At 49.4% G+C, this 15,075-nt stretch overlaps 1 protein-coding gene across 2 annotated transcripts in view; it reads right to left on the bottom strand.

Moving 5' to 3' along the window:
* Pknox2 (PBX/knotted 1 homeobox 2) overlaps window positions 1–15,075 on the bottom strand; it is a 200,702-nt gene that overhangs the window by 67,203 nt on the left and 118,424 nt on the right. For both annotated transcript variants that reach the window (XM_042674890.1, XM_042674889.1), the window contains exon 3: window positions 10,952–11,060. In XM_042674890.1, the coding sequence (XP_042530824.1) occupies window positions 10,952–11,038 (87 nt within the window). In that variant the 5' untranslated portion in view covers window positions 11,039–11,060. The remainder of the gene's footprint in view (window positions 1–10,951; window positions 11,061–15,075) is intronic.

A 15,075-nucleotide genomic window follows, 5' to 3' on the forward strand; every position in this document is an offset into this window, starting at 1 on the left:
AGAGTATTCCACAGATGACAATTAAAGAGCAGATGTCAGCTAGAGGGAAGGTTTCCAGGAAAGGGTCATATATTTCCCTCAAGATCATCTTCTTCAATGTTTTATCAGTGATTTAGATAATGTCTGAGGAAATGCTCAATGAACTTATACATGACATGAAAATTAGATCCAAAAATTTTTTTTTACAGATTTTGGCAATACCCTAAACCTAATAAGATTAAAATTTCATCTAATAAGTTAAAATCGAATACTTCTACCATTTTGGCCAAAAAAATCAATAATGTAAGTGCAGAAGAGGGGGGAGATGCTTGGCAGCAGTGTTTTAGTTGATAGCTGGCTTGATATATTGAAAGTATAATGTATCAGCCCCCAAATGAACCAGCCAACACAAACCAATGCTGTCTGAGGATGCGTTAATAGATACAAAGGTCAGAATGTGGAGGTCTGAGCCTGTTCTACCCTGACCAAACAAGAACATGGGAGCACATGCGGAGGAGAGCTGACCGGGATTGTGATGGCACTCTATAGTATCTCAGATGAGAAAAACTTGCAGGAACCTGGAATGTACAAGTAAGATTCAGGAAACAGGGAGACACAGGGAGACCTAAGAACCTCCTTCATATATCTGAACAAGATTAGATTAGATCAGGTCTGTGCATGTGCCTCACAGGGCCATGCTACAAGCAGACCGTTAAATGTACAACAAGAAGACAATGCAGGTGGGGAGTGGGGGGAGAAATACAGTCATGCTATTCAATGCATATCCTTCGAAATTAGGAAAATTGATGGGATGGGTGGGGTCAGGAGGGATGAGGGAGAATGATGGAAGTTGACATTGATCAAGATGCATTGTATTTATAAACCCTTTCCACAACTACTTAAAGATAATAAAACTATAATTTTTAAAAAAGCATTGGACTCACAAACTGACATGTTGAATTGAAGTCCCTTTGTATAATGACTTAAATAAAAAGAACACATACATATACACAGATGTGTGTGTGTGTATGTGTGTGTGTGTGTGTGTGTGTGTGTGTGTGTGTGTGTGTGTGTAGTGTTAGTCCTGGGGCTTTAACTAGGGTCCCAGCACTGTCCCTGAGCTTTTGTGCTCAAGGCTAGTGCTCTACCACTTTATACTGCAATGCTATTCCAGCTTTTTAGTAGTTAATTGGAAATTAGAGTCTCACAGACTTTCCTGCTGGGGTTCCTACCCTAGCTGGCTTTGGACCACGATCCTCAAATCTCAGCCTCCTGAGTAGCTAGTGGCATGAGCCATCAATGCTGACCATATGTGTATGTATACATATGTACACATATGAAGACAATCTGTACAATGTTTCTGAGTCCCTGACTTGCACAGGTTGGAGTCAACTGCTTTTGAGGTGACAGTCTTCACAGAGGCCAGGCTAGGTACCATGTGAAGTCCCTCCAATACCAACACTCTTGGACACCAAAAGAGTATGTTTTAATAATAGCCAAACACAGCCCAGGGGTGGCCAGAGGCTGGGCTAGGTAATGTATCGAATGTAAAAGGGGTTTGGAAACCCAGAAGTGCTTCACAGACTGGAAGAGTGGCTGAGAATATTAACCATGGGATTTGGGGAATGAACGCTTGAAACAAAGCAAGACACAGCGACTTCCTCGCCGCTCATCTGATGGAATGTCAGTGGATTGGCATACTCTGCTCTGCCCACTCAGTGACTTCTGTCATTAAAGGACTTTCCAGAGGCTTCCGTGAAGAGGAGCGTCTAAATAGAAATGGATGAAGGACTGCTCCTTTGTCCCTGGGCTGACCCTTCTTTAGGGAAAGATGGGGGCAGAGAGGGGAAAGAGACCTTGCTGGGCCACAGAAAAAAATACACAGGGGAAAAATCAAAAGCACTCATTTGCATGCATCCCCAGGGGCCCCAGCTAGAGGCTGTGACTTGCAGGGAAGGTGGGAGAGAGCAAGGGCTCATGGGGGAGGAGGATGACTCAAATTTATGTAGCTCATGGGGGCCGATTCAGCAGACTCTGCAGTTCTTCCAGGTTTGGAAGATGAATGCTTCTCTCCAAATAGATTTCTTTTTCTAGCCCAGAGACCTCCATTTCTCAAGAACTAGTGCTCGAAGGAACAGGACCTGCAGCTGTCGCTAGGGGTCTGGGATGGGGGTAACTTGAGGTCAGTTTAGGGGGCAGCTCAGATTAAAAAGTGGGAGCAATGAGGAAAACCTGAGTGGAGCAGGACAGGGAATGACTATTAAATGGTTGTATGGAGCTGCCTCGATCTGGCCTGGGAATATCAGTTGTTAACATGTTCAGGAATTTCCCCAGCTGGTTGATAACAAATGGGTTACTTGAAATGGGCAACAGTGGAAACCTTTACACCAAGGCAATTGGCAGTAGTAGAAATCTTTATCTCTGCCTTCTCCACCCCTGCCCCGACAGTGCCATTTACTAGCACAACACTATTCTCAGGGTTCTCCCACGTGACTTTTTTCCATTTTTCTTCATCTGGCATGTGAGGGGAGCAGTCCACATGGGAAGGGTGGGTGGGAAGAGAGAAGTTCGCCTGCAGACTTTCTTGGGCATGTAACTTTACCTTCTTAGGTTTTCTGGGAGCAAGAATGATGGTTCTTACCTCCCCCTGCCCCTTCTGGAAGGACAGTTGTCCCGTTGGTGGATGCTGGCAGAGCAGCTGGCATGGGCAAACCCCTCTGCTCTGTGTTTCCAAAGCTTCAGCACTGGGGCCTACTTGTCTGCTTGCTTGTCTCTTTCTCTTTCTCTGCTAGACTGGGGGATCCCTGTGGGCAGGGGCCAGGTCTGATATTTATGTGGAAGCCTCAATGCCTAAAGACCCCCAAATACCTGTAGAATGAGCGAATGAGAGGCATGTAGTGGGCAGTGTCCCATCTCTACCTTCCTAGCTGGCCTGAATGGCTCAGGCTACAAGAAGAGCTTATTGTCTCTTGCCTCACTTTGAGTGGGCAGCTCTGGAGACAGGAGTTCACAGTGGTCTGGGGCCAGGGGGAGGCATATCTAAAAGAGCAGCTTTAAAATCCCCCCCCCCCCCAAAGGCATCAGTGCCTAGTGCCACTGATCACATAAGGAATAAAATGGGCTCTCTCATTGGCTGCCTGTGTGACTCAGGTAACTTAGTTAAACTTTCTGATCCAAGGTCCTTATCTGTACAATGGAGATAATTATAACTAAGGGATGTGTTGTGAGAATAATAGCCCACATCCAGTCTTGTTCTTTGTGACTAGTAGGGCCACATGCCACTTTCCAGTATCTTCCTCCCAAACCCTGGATGACTGATTCCTATATATTTTTTCCCCAGGTAACTTCTCCCAAGGAAACATCCTCTCCTCTAAGCCCCACCCCTGACCGGGGCAGAGTGAGAACTGACCAATCTCAGCAGAATCCTACCAGGGACTGCTGGCCTATGGCCCCCTAGTGCCTGCTAAGCTCCAGCCAGCAGCTGGCACTCCCTCTAGTACGAGGCAGGCCAGCACTGGTTCATTTTCCTGGCACAGGAGGCAGTTCAAAGACCTGGGAAGAGGTCAGGGCTGGAAGCCATTTGGTAACTAACGAGGTTGGCCTACACAGGTGAGAGATAGCAATAAGCATAGCCAGTGCTGAGGAGGGAATGGAAGTGGGGGTGCTCCAAGCCTGGGCCTGCTCATTACCCACCCCTCCAGGGGGTACAGCCCACCTCCCCTTATCCTCACCCCATCAGACCCCCCGGTGCTGGGCCCCAGCATGCCCAACAGTTTACATCTTCCTGCCTTCCCTCTCACAGAAACCCCTGTAGACAAGAGTCCTCATTTCCCCTCTCAATCCTTTGGAGTCCTGACTCTCCTGAGAAGCTCCTGGATCCAGGGAGCCTTGGTGGCTGCTGCTTCTGTGTCTGTGTCTAACCTCAGCACCTGTGAGGCTTCCTGTTCTTTGTCGGTCTTCATGAGAGGATGGGTTTCCTGGCTCTTATGTCTGAGTCCAAGGTGTTTGTTAAATGACTGAATGATGCATGGAGTGAGGGAATGAGTGACCAAAGAGGTAAAGGGCTCAGGGAGGGGACAAGCCAAAGAGGAATCCTCAGAAGACCCTCCCCCTCCCCCGTCAAGCTCAGGGAGAAGGACTGGCAAAAGATCCAGGGCAGCCCAAGGCAGCTGGAAGACGGGGCTGGCATAGATGCCAATGTCGATGTCTGGGGGCCTAGTGAAGTGACCAGACCACAGAAGAGTTATTGAGTGGGCAGAACGGCCACCTCAGTTAATTACGGAATTGCACAAGGGCTTGTAGGCCCCTGTTGGCAGCGGGTTTCAAAATGAATCTTATCAAATGTGTCCTGTTTTGAGGGGTCAGTGACCAGAGCTGATCACAGGGTGGCCGAAGATTTGACTTAGAGCCCAGTCTCTCCTAACTTAATGCAATCCTGAGAAGAAATGACAACTCTCCACCCAAACCGTCACTTTCAGAGGGAACCCCCACTCACTTTTTGTCATTGTCTCAAACCAATGATTTCCAATAGGCCCATTAGAGGGGCAACTAATTCTGTATGTGTGTGTGTGTGTGTGTGTGTTCTGTCTATTGTGTCCCTAATAAAAAAGTAATTAAAGTTCAATCTAATCCGTGTAGAAGAGCCAAAAGTCAGGTTGGGGCGTAGGTGAACAGAGACTAAGAAATGCCATTCAGCCAGGCACCGGTGGCTCACGCCTGGAATCCTAGCTACTCAGGAGGCTGAGATCTGAGGATCGCAGCTCAAAGCCAGCCTGGGCAAGAAAGTCCGTGAGACTCTTATCTCCAATAAACCACTCAGAAAACCCGAAGTGGCACTGTGGCTCAAGAGGTAGAGCACTAGCCTTGAGCTGAAGAGCTGAGGGACAGCTTCCAGGCCCAAAGTTCAAGCCCCATGACCGACAAAAACAAAAAAATGGAAGACAGACAGACAGACAGACAGACAGACAGACAGACAGACAGACAGAAAGAAAGAAAGAAAGAAAGAAAGAAAGAAAGAAAGAAAGAAAGAAAGAAAGAAAGAAAGGAAGAAGGAAAGAAAGAAAGAAAGAAAGAAAGAAAGAAAGAAAGAAAGAAAGAAAGAAAGAAAGAAAGAAAGAAAGAAAGAAAAGAATGAAAGAAAGGAAAGAAAGAAAGAAAGAAAAAGAAAGAAAGGAAGGAAGGAAGGAAGGAAGAAAGGAAGGAAGGAAAAAGAAATGCCATTCACCATCCAGGCCGATTCCCATTTCAGAAATGAATGTTCCAACTATCAGCTCCATTAGAACAGAACCTCTGGCTGAGTTTCCTCCATTCCCCCCTCTCCCCCCGCAGAGTCTGCCAGGCCCACGGGAAGCACCCAATATTTACTAACTGGATGAGTGACTGGAGGAAACAATGCTGAAATCACTTGCCAACATTTGTATCATTCAAAAAGTGAAGGTGTGGCTCAAGGGATAGAGCACCAGCCTTGAGCACAAAAGCCAAGTGGGAGCACAAGGCCCTGAGTTCAAGTACCTGTACTGGCACATAAACAAACAACTGTACAATGAGCAGCAGGACCAGAAAGGCCTAGGATTCCTGAATTTCTGCAATGTTGAGTCACCTTGCTCTTCCTCTCCAGACCACTAACTCCAGGGGCCGGAGGCAAGCCCAGCTCTGACTTACCCTACCTCCTCGGCTAGGCCACACAGACACTGGAGCTCTTGAAAGATGGCACAGGATAGAATGGGGACACAGCCGTGCAAAGTGCTCCTCAGCCTTGCTGCTGACTTGGATCACCTGTTCCCTGATTTATTTTCAGCATTGTATCCTTGGTCATTAACTACTTTTGTAGCTGTTTAAGGCACTTGTCCTGCTTGAGAATGAGAAGATAGACAATAAGATGGCTGCGGGTTTTTGTTGTTGTTGTAATTATCTGAACTAAGGTAGTAAGTTCATCCATGGAAAACCATAAGCTTCAAAGTCACAGGGCTAAGTCCCTGTCTCCTCCATTGGGGCAGAAAGGTTAGTTTTGCCTTTTACACAATGAAGAATCCAGGTTTCAAGATGAGCTGGAGTCAAGATGTATCCGGTTTAAAGACATGGGTGGTCCAAGCAGGCAGGCACAGAGGTTACTGTGCACAAAGGGGACAGAGGCCCAGTGGAAAATTTAAAAAAAAGAAAGAAAAGAAGAAGAGTTTGTTTTGATGAGTCAAAGCAAGGGAAGGTGGCTCTCCCATATGGTGGGTCCTGGGGTGTTGCCCCCAGGGGCAGAGAGAACCATCAATCACAGCTTCAGAAAAGGCTTAGGGAACTTCCAAAGCAGCTGAATGAACCCTATTGGCTGCAGAGTGAATGTGTTTCACAGGCAGCTGAGCAGAGGGCCCTGCCAGGCAGGGGGCTCTAGGTCTTAAAGAGATAAGAGGAATGTAAAGGAGTGGGACAACATCTGAAGCTGATTGCCTTGCTGGCCACAGCTGCATGGCTGCCTGGATAGAGGCCATTCACAGCCAGGGGCCCGAGCTACCCCTTCTACCTCCCATTAATGAAACCAGCATGGGGATCCTAATGACTGATCAAAGGCCCAGCAAGCTTCCCCAGGCCGCTACACCCCTGGCCCGGCCTGGTGGATGGTGCTAGAATAGAAGTGATTCAGAGGGATGCCTAACCCAGCCTTCCGGTCCCTTTGCAGGTAACCCATGGAAATGCAGTCTCCTGTGGTCCTGGACACCCCTTTCCTTACTCCTGTGGATGGCTGGAGGAAGCAGCAAGATGAAGAAGCCTGCTTTTGCCAAAGGACCTCCAGCAAATGCTTGACTTCCTTCTGAGCTGAGCCTCCCATACTGGTCTTGAACTTGGGGTTCTATTTTGCCAGTCTTGTTGTCTCTGGTCAATAATAAGGCTCAACTTTTAAGTTGAAGTGCCATCATAGTAGCCACTGTCAAGTCATACTACATCAGTGCCTATCAGCTTGTTTACTATGGGCATTAGGTTTGGTGGGATCAGACAAGATTTGCTGAGACTTCTGCTTTCTAGTCAAATGCTCATGAGGCAGCCCAACTTACTGGGGACCTGCAGACAGAAGATGAAACATGGCATGCATACACCATCAGACCAGATAAAAGATGTATCCTGCCTCAACACCAAGGGCAAAGATGTTCATTTAGTAGCATGCAGGTGTCTGTTTGAAAAACAGCCAGGTAGATGGGGGCTGGTACCAGAGTCTCTTTTATGGCAGTAGATGAAGGTGGAAAATCCATTTCCTTATTAGTTAGGTCCCAGTAGCTTCCTGGGGTGGGTTGCTCAGGGAGCTGCAGAAGCATTTTTCCTGGAGGAAGATTCTGCATGTGGACTGTGAACAGGAGACAGAAGGGCTTGAAGGTATTTCCGAGGTGGACAGAGTACACAAGAATGAAGAGTATATGTCTGGAAGGAGTGAGAAGTGGTAGTTCAAGAACATTCCAAAAGGGTTCTAGCGCCACACCCGCTGGGATTCTAAGCATGTCAGACAGGAGACAAGAGAATGACTTTGAGAGCCCTAGTACAGTCAGCAGAAGTGCTGGAATAAAGGGAGGGAAGTTGGGACTGTAATGTGCAAGTGGTAGCAATGGCTAGGGGAACCACCAAGCAGAATTATAGAACAGAAAGGGAGTGATGCAGGAATTAACATAGTGCAGTGAACGAAGGGACAGCACACTTCTATTGTTTCCCTGGAGACAGTTATTTTCGTCAAACTATCCTAGTAGAATTCCACCATCCCTACTGACACACCCCTACCTCTTCAGGGCATAAAAGGAGGGTCTGGGTCAAAGACAGCTCTGGCAGGCTGGAACTGATGTACTATAGTTAGCCAGTAGAGGGAGCTGCTACTCTAGTAGAATTTAAACAGGAAGCCAAAGGAAAGAGGAGGTAGTCCATAGGAAGTGTTCCACTGGGTTGTTGCTTTTGCAGTTTCTAAATGCATAATCAGTCTTCTGGGCACACTAAACAAGGCAATGTTCTTATGAATAATCAGTTTCCCCTAGATGAACTGAACACAGTTCTGTGGGGCTGGAAGCCACTTTACCATTGTACTACTTTGGCTTATGAACAAATAGTGTGGGGCCATAACCATTAATGTTTCTCTACTAAAATGAGAAGGAAGAAAAAAAAAAAACCTCCCTCATTTTTTAATAACTTTATTCCCCAAACTTCAAAAACGAAAATTGCCAAGTTAAGAATTTGCCTTGAAAAAAAAATTCTAATTTATTATGAAGAAGATCTGGGGCTTGGGAATTTTTTTTTTAATGCAGATTCCTAATTTTCCAAAGTGACATTCTCCTGTGCATTTGAATAGATTATGCACGGCACTGCTAGCCTTTCGCACGAGGGGAACATTATTAAAATGGCTGCACAGGGTCTCAGAGGAAAGGACTCTGCTTCTCGTTTCCTTTTTCATTTCGGAAATTCCATATCCAAGACTGTCCATTTCCTGCCTGTAGAGGAAACTGGATTTCTGAGGAGATGGTCGACAGATATGGTACACAGAGGGCAGAAGGCAGGAGATTAGATTTGACGGAATCCAGAGACAGAGGGTCTGGATTCCTGGGAGCCCCACGGAGGACACGAGTCCCTGTGTGTCTGACTCATGTCCCTATTAGGCCCTAATGTCCTGAAGACGCAGTGTCTGAGAATAGCCAGTGCTTAGGGTAATAACGTGATGGAAGGAAAAGGAGTGGAGCTTTCCCCTGAGGAGCTAGGCTCTGCTTTTGAGAGACAAGAGGACAGAAGGCCAGTACAAGGCCAACAGCCAGGCCCATGTGAAAAAAGACTCACCCCTGAAGAACAGGGGAGATTCCCCGCTCCCCCCCCCCCACCACCACTCATTGGCTCCAAGGCCATTCCTTGGGAGATGATCATCTTTGTCCATGAGTTAGAAACCTCTGGTAGGGCCCTCAGCCCCTGCTCCCTTCCAACCAGTCCATCCCTGCCAAACTCTCCTCCCCATCCCTACCCCTTTACTCAGAAAGCAGCCTAGCTCAGGGAAGGGTAGTGGCTGGTAATCCTAGCCAATTCCTATGAATTCTGAGGCTTCGTGGCAGATACTCCATTGCTGGGTCTCTAGGGTTACTAACAGAAATGCAGCCTTCCCAGGGCAAATTGCCTGTCTACTGTAAATGTGAATAACTTCCACAGAGCACAGCCGCGGGACAGTCCGTGCATCTGACTGCTGCTTGGAGGCTTCCCCCGTCTGTACCACCCCTGGCCACCAGGGGTTGGAGTAGCTCAGTGGAGGCATCTAAGGGGTTCAGGGCCCTTAGAATGTAGCCTCACCTCTGCCCCTAGCTTCAGCAGCTGGGGCTTATTCATCCAGCTGTACCCTGAGAATTAAACTCGGTTCCTGGATCTGCATTTTTTTGGACAACACAGGTCCTTGCTGCAGCTCCCCTGCTAATCAATCCCCCATGCCAAGCCAAAACTTCTCCCAGCTGCTCAGAAAAGACACCAGGCAGGGAGAGGAGGCAGGAGGGAGGAAGCAGCTGTTTCCAGTTGTACCATCCACACCTCCCTGATCGCTGGCACCTGCTGCATCTCCCCTTAAGCCTGGAGTCTAAGGGTGGGGGACAGGGGTAAGGGCCTTCATACCCTCTACCTGCTAAACACAGGAAAGAGTCCATCTCTGCTCTGCAGGTCTACTCTAGAGTTTGGAAAGCAGGATCCAGAAGGCTAGCTCTTTGATCCCCCCACTGTAGACCAAGTGGCTCCTCCACTTTGTCCCTTTTTCTTCTTCCCCTGCCCCCAGTTGAGGGCTACCGTGGTATAATGCTGCAAAATCTGTAACTTTTAACAGAGTGAGGGGTATAATGCCAAGCCTAGCCCTGTGGTCACCTGTGGAAAGCTACTGACATGAAGGATGATGTGGTTTGGCTAGGGGAAGAGAGTAAAATTGCTCTCTGCATCTTACTGCTCTGTGTGTGTGTGTGTGTGTGTGTGTGTGTGTGTGTGTGTGTGTGTGTGTGTGTGTCTTGAACTTATGGCTTAAACTTTGACCATTAACTTTTCTACTCAGGGCTAATGGCATACAACCTGAGCCATTCCTCCACTTCTGGCTGTTTTGCTGGTTAACTGGAGTCTCAGAGACTTCCTCACCTGGGCTGTGGCTTTCACACCTCAATCCTCAGATGTCAGCCTCCTGAGTAGTTAGGGTTACAGGTGTGAGTTGCCCTGGCTTACTACTCCTTCTATGCTGCATGGATCTGTGGGGAGGAGCCACATTTGAACTGTTGCTGCTAGGGACAGAGCAGGGCGGAGGCCAGTGGCTGGAGAAGAATGGCGGCATGGCACACAGTAGGCCCTACCTGCACAAGACTTGCCTGCACCAGCGAACATTCCGGCCAGTACATTTCACATGGCAGATACTCCATAAATAATTATTGAATTGCTATGGACTTCTGGTCAGACCAGCATAGAGAAAATAGGAGAGCATGAAGGGAAAGGTCAGAGAGGGAGTCGCCTCGTGTGGAAACTCAGCTGCAGAACTCACAGAGTTGGACGGGGAGAAGGGCTGGGTGTCAAGGACTGCAGGAGCTCTACACATCCAAGCCTGGAAACTTCTAGAAGGAGTATCAGGCACAGGTAAGAGGCTGCCCAGGAGGTGCTGGGCTGCTTGCAGGATTTTGAACTTAGGGATGAGTCCCAGAAGAACTCGAGTGAGCTCAGGAAAAAGAGAATCAGGTCTCAGAGAAAGGAACCTGCTTCTTCTAGTTAGAAGCCTGGCTGAGTCTAGATGAGAATAGATTTTTCCCACTAGGGAAGCAGACGAGGATTGGACAGGGGCTCAGGTAAGGATGCTCAAAGCACAAAGGTTCCCAGATACTCAAAGGCCGACCTAGAGTGTTTGTACCTCACACCTTGTGCCTGTGTATATTTTGCCCCCGTTGTGATGCAATTTGCATTTCCTAATGACCAAGGCTACCACATTCCCTCCCCCACCCCCATTCTTCCCTGGCACGCTCACCTGTGGGCTGTCCTGGTAGGGTGGGGGAGGGACATTCTGCGTGGCCATCATTGTCAGAGCTGGGGCTGGGGAGGCATGTTGCATCATGGGATTGATTCACATCGAGGATCTGTGGGTAGGAGAAAAGGGCGCCGCACTGTTAATACCACTGAGCGCAGGCTGTCCTGGGGACCAACCAGCTCCACATTTTGCTGGACTACTTGGATTGACAGGAGAAGCTGGGGCTAGAGCCCCTTTAGGGGAACAAATGAGAACCAAGGGATAGGTCTTGGTTGGCTCTAGGTTGGCTGTGCTATTTTGACTTGAAAGAAACAATATTCAAATCATATGTAAAACAACCTGTCCGCCTGCGGTGATGCTCTGTTCAGCATCAGCTCTGGCCTGCTGTGCAGGGGGAGGATGTGGAGGGCGGAGGGTGGCGTGGCTTGTGGTAGCCTGGCTAGTAGTAGCCTGGCAGGATTGGAGACTATTTGGACACCTGTCCTTCCCGGCCCATCCTGGAGGGTCCTGAGCCTCATGCCATCCCATCTCCGCCATGTCACAGGCAATCTGGAACAGCTACCCGCCTTCACAAGGACAGGAAGCCCTCAGGCTCCTCATTTCACTGCTCCAAGGTCTCCCAAGATCAGTCTCACCCTCCCCAGGGTGCTCACCACACCCCCTAGTGGTGGCAAGGGATTGTGGGATGGTGGACCCTGCTTACACTGTGGCCCAAGAACTTCCCGGAGAAGAAGCAGGAAACATCTCTCTGTGCCTCCCTCCCTCCCTCCTTCCCTCCCTCCCTCCCTCCCTCCCCCTTCCTCTCTCCCTCCTCCTCCTCCTTCTTCTCTCTCTCTCTCTCTCTCTCATCTTTTAGGTGCATTCTGTGAGCCCAGGATTTCTTTCAGTCTTGGTTCAGGGAACAGTCACAGGTATATGGCTTCTTGCTGGGTCAAGTGTTACATTGCCTCTTAACAAGAAGGCCCGTGTGTGTGTGTGTGTGTGTGTGTGTGTGTGTGTGTGTGAGAGAGAGAGAGAGAGAGAGAGAGACAGAAACAGAGAGACAGAGACAGAGAGACAGAGAGAGAGAGAGAGAAAGAGAAAGAGAGAGAGATTTCCAGGTCACCCCCATCTCATCACCAGTAAGTGAGCTGTCTGTCCCCACAGGGCCTCAAAATGTCCCCTTGCACTAGACTGTGGTGCAGTAAGTGGAGATAGCCTGGCAATACAACCCGAAGAGCAGAATGCTCACAGAGCTGCTGAGCTACAGCAGGTGTCCTGAAATATTCTGAGCCACAGGCCACAGGCTAGTTGCTGATACAGGGCTGTGCCGTGGAGAGCAGGGGAGATAGATACCTAATGCCTGGGGTGCAGCACTGGTGTCCTGAGTAGAGGGCGCCAATGAGCCAGGGCTCAGACTCCCCCCCCCCCCCCCAAGCAGGACCCTCAGGGGACCACCCTCCTCCAGTATGAGGCCCATTCTGCCTGACCCTCCCTAAGGTCTTCTAAAATTTCCACATCCCTGAATTCTATGGGAATTTGAGGGTATCTTAGAACTACCATTAAATAAAGGGGTAGATTTCCAGGGCAGGGTGTGTGTGTGTGTGTGTGTGTGTGTGTGTGTGTGTGTGTTGTTCTTTTAGTTCGTTTTTCCACAAGAAGGGGAAGGAGAGCTCTCCCCTGGCCTGACCTGAGTCTCTAAAGCACCAGGCATGCTTTGACCTCAAGTGCACAGGCAAAGCAGTGGAGGTTCATGTTTCATTTAATAGATGTTTATCACGGATCATGTCTGTGCAGGGAACTGTGCTAGGGGGTGAGGCCAGGTGGATGAATGAGGCCAGGTCTCCTCTCCAGGGAGTGTGCTTGGTAGATGGAGGCGATAATCTGGCAGGAAAATAAAGAAGGTAAGGTGAGGATAGAGCAAGGAGAGATGGCATTTCCTGGGCAGGGCATTTTTGATGGATCCACTGCCTATGTCTCTACCACCCTGGCCTGAGCTTCAGCTGAGCCATCAGGACATCTTTGTGACAGAAGTACATGGCATCCTGTCTGTCTCAACACCTAGATTTTCCTTTGCACAAGGACACAGCAGGGAGTCATGAAGGCTTCTATCTCCTAGGGGAGGGTAATTATCAAGACTGGTCATCATGGCTGGGTCTTTGTGCATATGGGGCGGGGAGGACCATAAGCCAAAGGACAAGAGTGGAGAGGAGTTCAGAGGGAAAAAGAGTACCGGATATTTCTCTTCCTCATCCTCCTCCAATAGAACACAGGACCTTTCAAATGTTAGGCACACGCCCTGCTAGATGCAGATTTCTTGAGACAGTAGAAAGGACTTCCAGAGTTAAGATTTCCAGGCATTAATATGTGGACGTTTGAAATAAGGAAATAGGGGTATTTTGAAAATGCTGGGTACTCTAGCAGATAGGGCAACTTTAGATGAGGCCTCAGGGTCGGGATGGCGTGGCAGGGTCTCTTTCTGGAGGCTCAGTGTTGGGTGTGGGGTGGGGGTGGGGGGGGTTCACGTGGGGAAACAGGCTGCAGGGATGCAGTACCAGAATCCTCCAGAAGAGGGAGCATGGGGGCAGAGTGAGTGGGAGCGGCAGCATGCAGGAAGGTTTTCCTCCCTTGTTGGGGTAACTGGTTCCTTTTAACACAGGGTTTTGAATGTTTGGGTAACTTAGTGCCATAATGAGAAATTCATAGCTAGGGCAAAGCCAAGGAAATGCAAAGAGAAGGACTTAAGCTAAACAACGGTGTCTTTAATCCTCATTCTTTTGTTCACGGGCCAATTAAGGGGAGGCAGGGTCAGTTTAGAAGCACTGTCCCTAGGCATCTTTAGAGCCGCCTGTTGGGGGACAAGGAGGGACAGTAAAGAGACCATCATCCACGTGGTGCAGACACTGGTTTAGTCCTGAGCCTGCTGGGTCGTGCAGCAGAACCCCAACAGCCTCAAGCAGAGGAGGAAGACACGATTTTCTGAGGACCCAGATGGTTCTCGCCCCTCCCCCATCCTGGGGTCAGCGCTGGCCTCTGCCCTACTGCCCTCTAGGGGGCCTCTCCCGAACAAGAACAGCAGGGGCTTCAGTGTCTTTCTCTGTTCACACAGGTAAAGAACCTTCTGGAAACTTGACTCGTGGGAGCTCAGTGGACATAGGACCCCGTGTCTACCCTGGGAATCCCCTTGTATCCCCATACTCTCCACCCTCCACCCATGTATGCCCTACCCCCACCCCGATCTATTCAGTCCTCCTAAGGGACCACATGCCCCCATCTTGGAGAGAACTTTAGAGATCTGACTCATCCGGTCAGGGACTTGGCTGAGACTCTGGGGCTTGGGTGTGGGGGGACATCCTTGAGCAATAGTTGGGGGCTGGCCATTTGGAGAAATCTGCCCCTTGGGGGCTTTCTGTAGAAGCAGGAGGGGCCCAGGCCAGGGCTCTTGAGTTTTTGTCAGGGGCTCTGGGAGGCTGCTGGCCAGTGCAGGGCTCTCTGCTTCTGTCACCAGACACCAGAGCATTCAAGGGAACACAGCCAAGTCCGAAAATGGAGGGTACCCGAGAAACATGGAGCTGGAGAAACCCCCCTCCCTCCCTGGCAGGCTGACATTGAGAGTTTTCTTTTTCATGCTGTAAAACTTTATTCTAAGACAGGTGAGAGAGAGAGAGAGAGAGAGAGAGAGAGGGGGGGGGGAAGGAAGGAAGGCGGGAGAGAGAGGGAGGAAGGGAGGGAGAGACACAGAGAGACAGAGAGCGTTCCCACTCAAATCCACAAAGATATTCAAAATCTGTGTCACTGACATGATCCTATGGTAATGCCATCTTAGCAACCCAGGAGCCAGGTGAGGCTGGTGGGGGGAGGGAAGGGGGCGTGGAGGGACAGGATTTTAGGAAACAGGACTGTGTTAGCCTAAGGGCACCATCTTTCTGGGTCTCCTCAGCAACCCCACAGCCAGTCAGCATGAGGCCCTCAGACAGGAGAATAAACCCCAGCAGCGTGTTGACAAACACAGGCTTGGGGGGGGGGGGGAATGCCAAGCTCGTTAGAAGGAGCTCATTAGGACTTGTTGACATGAAACCCATTAGACCAATTAACATTCCATTAACGGTCTGGGGCTCCAAGGGGTTAATGCTGCCGGGCAGTAA

This window comes from Dipodomys spectabilis, unplaced genomic scaffold, assembly GCF_019054845.1.
Source record: "Dipodomys spectabilis isolate Male_0828 unplaced genomic scaffold, ASM1905484v1 ptg000023l, whole genome shotgun sequence".
NCBI lineage: Eukaryota > Metazoa > Chordata > Mammalia > Rodentia > Heteromyidae > Dipodomys > Dipodomys spectabilis.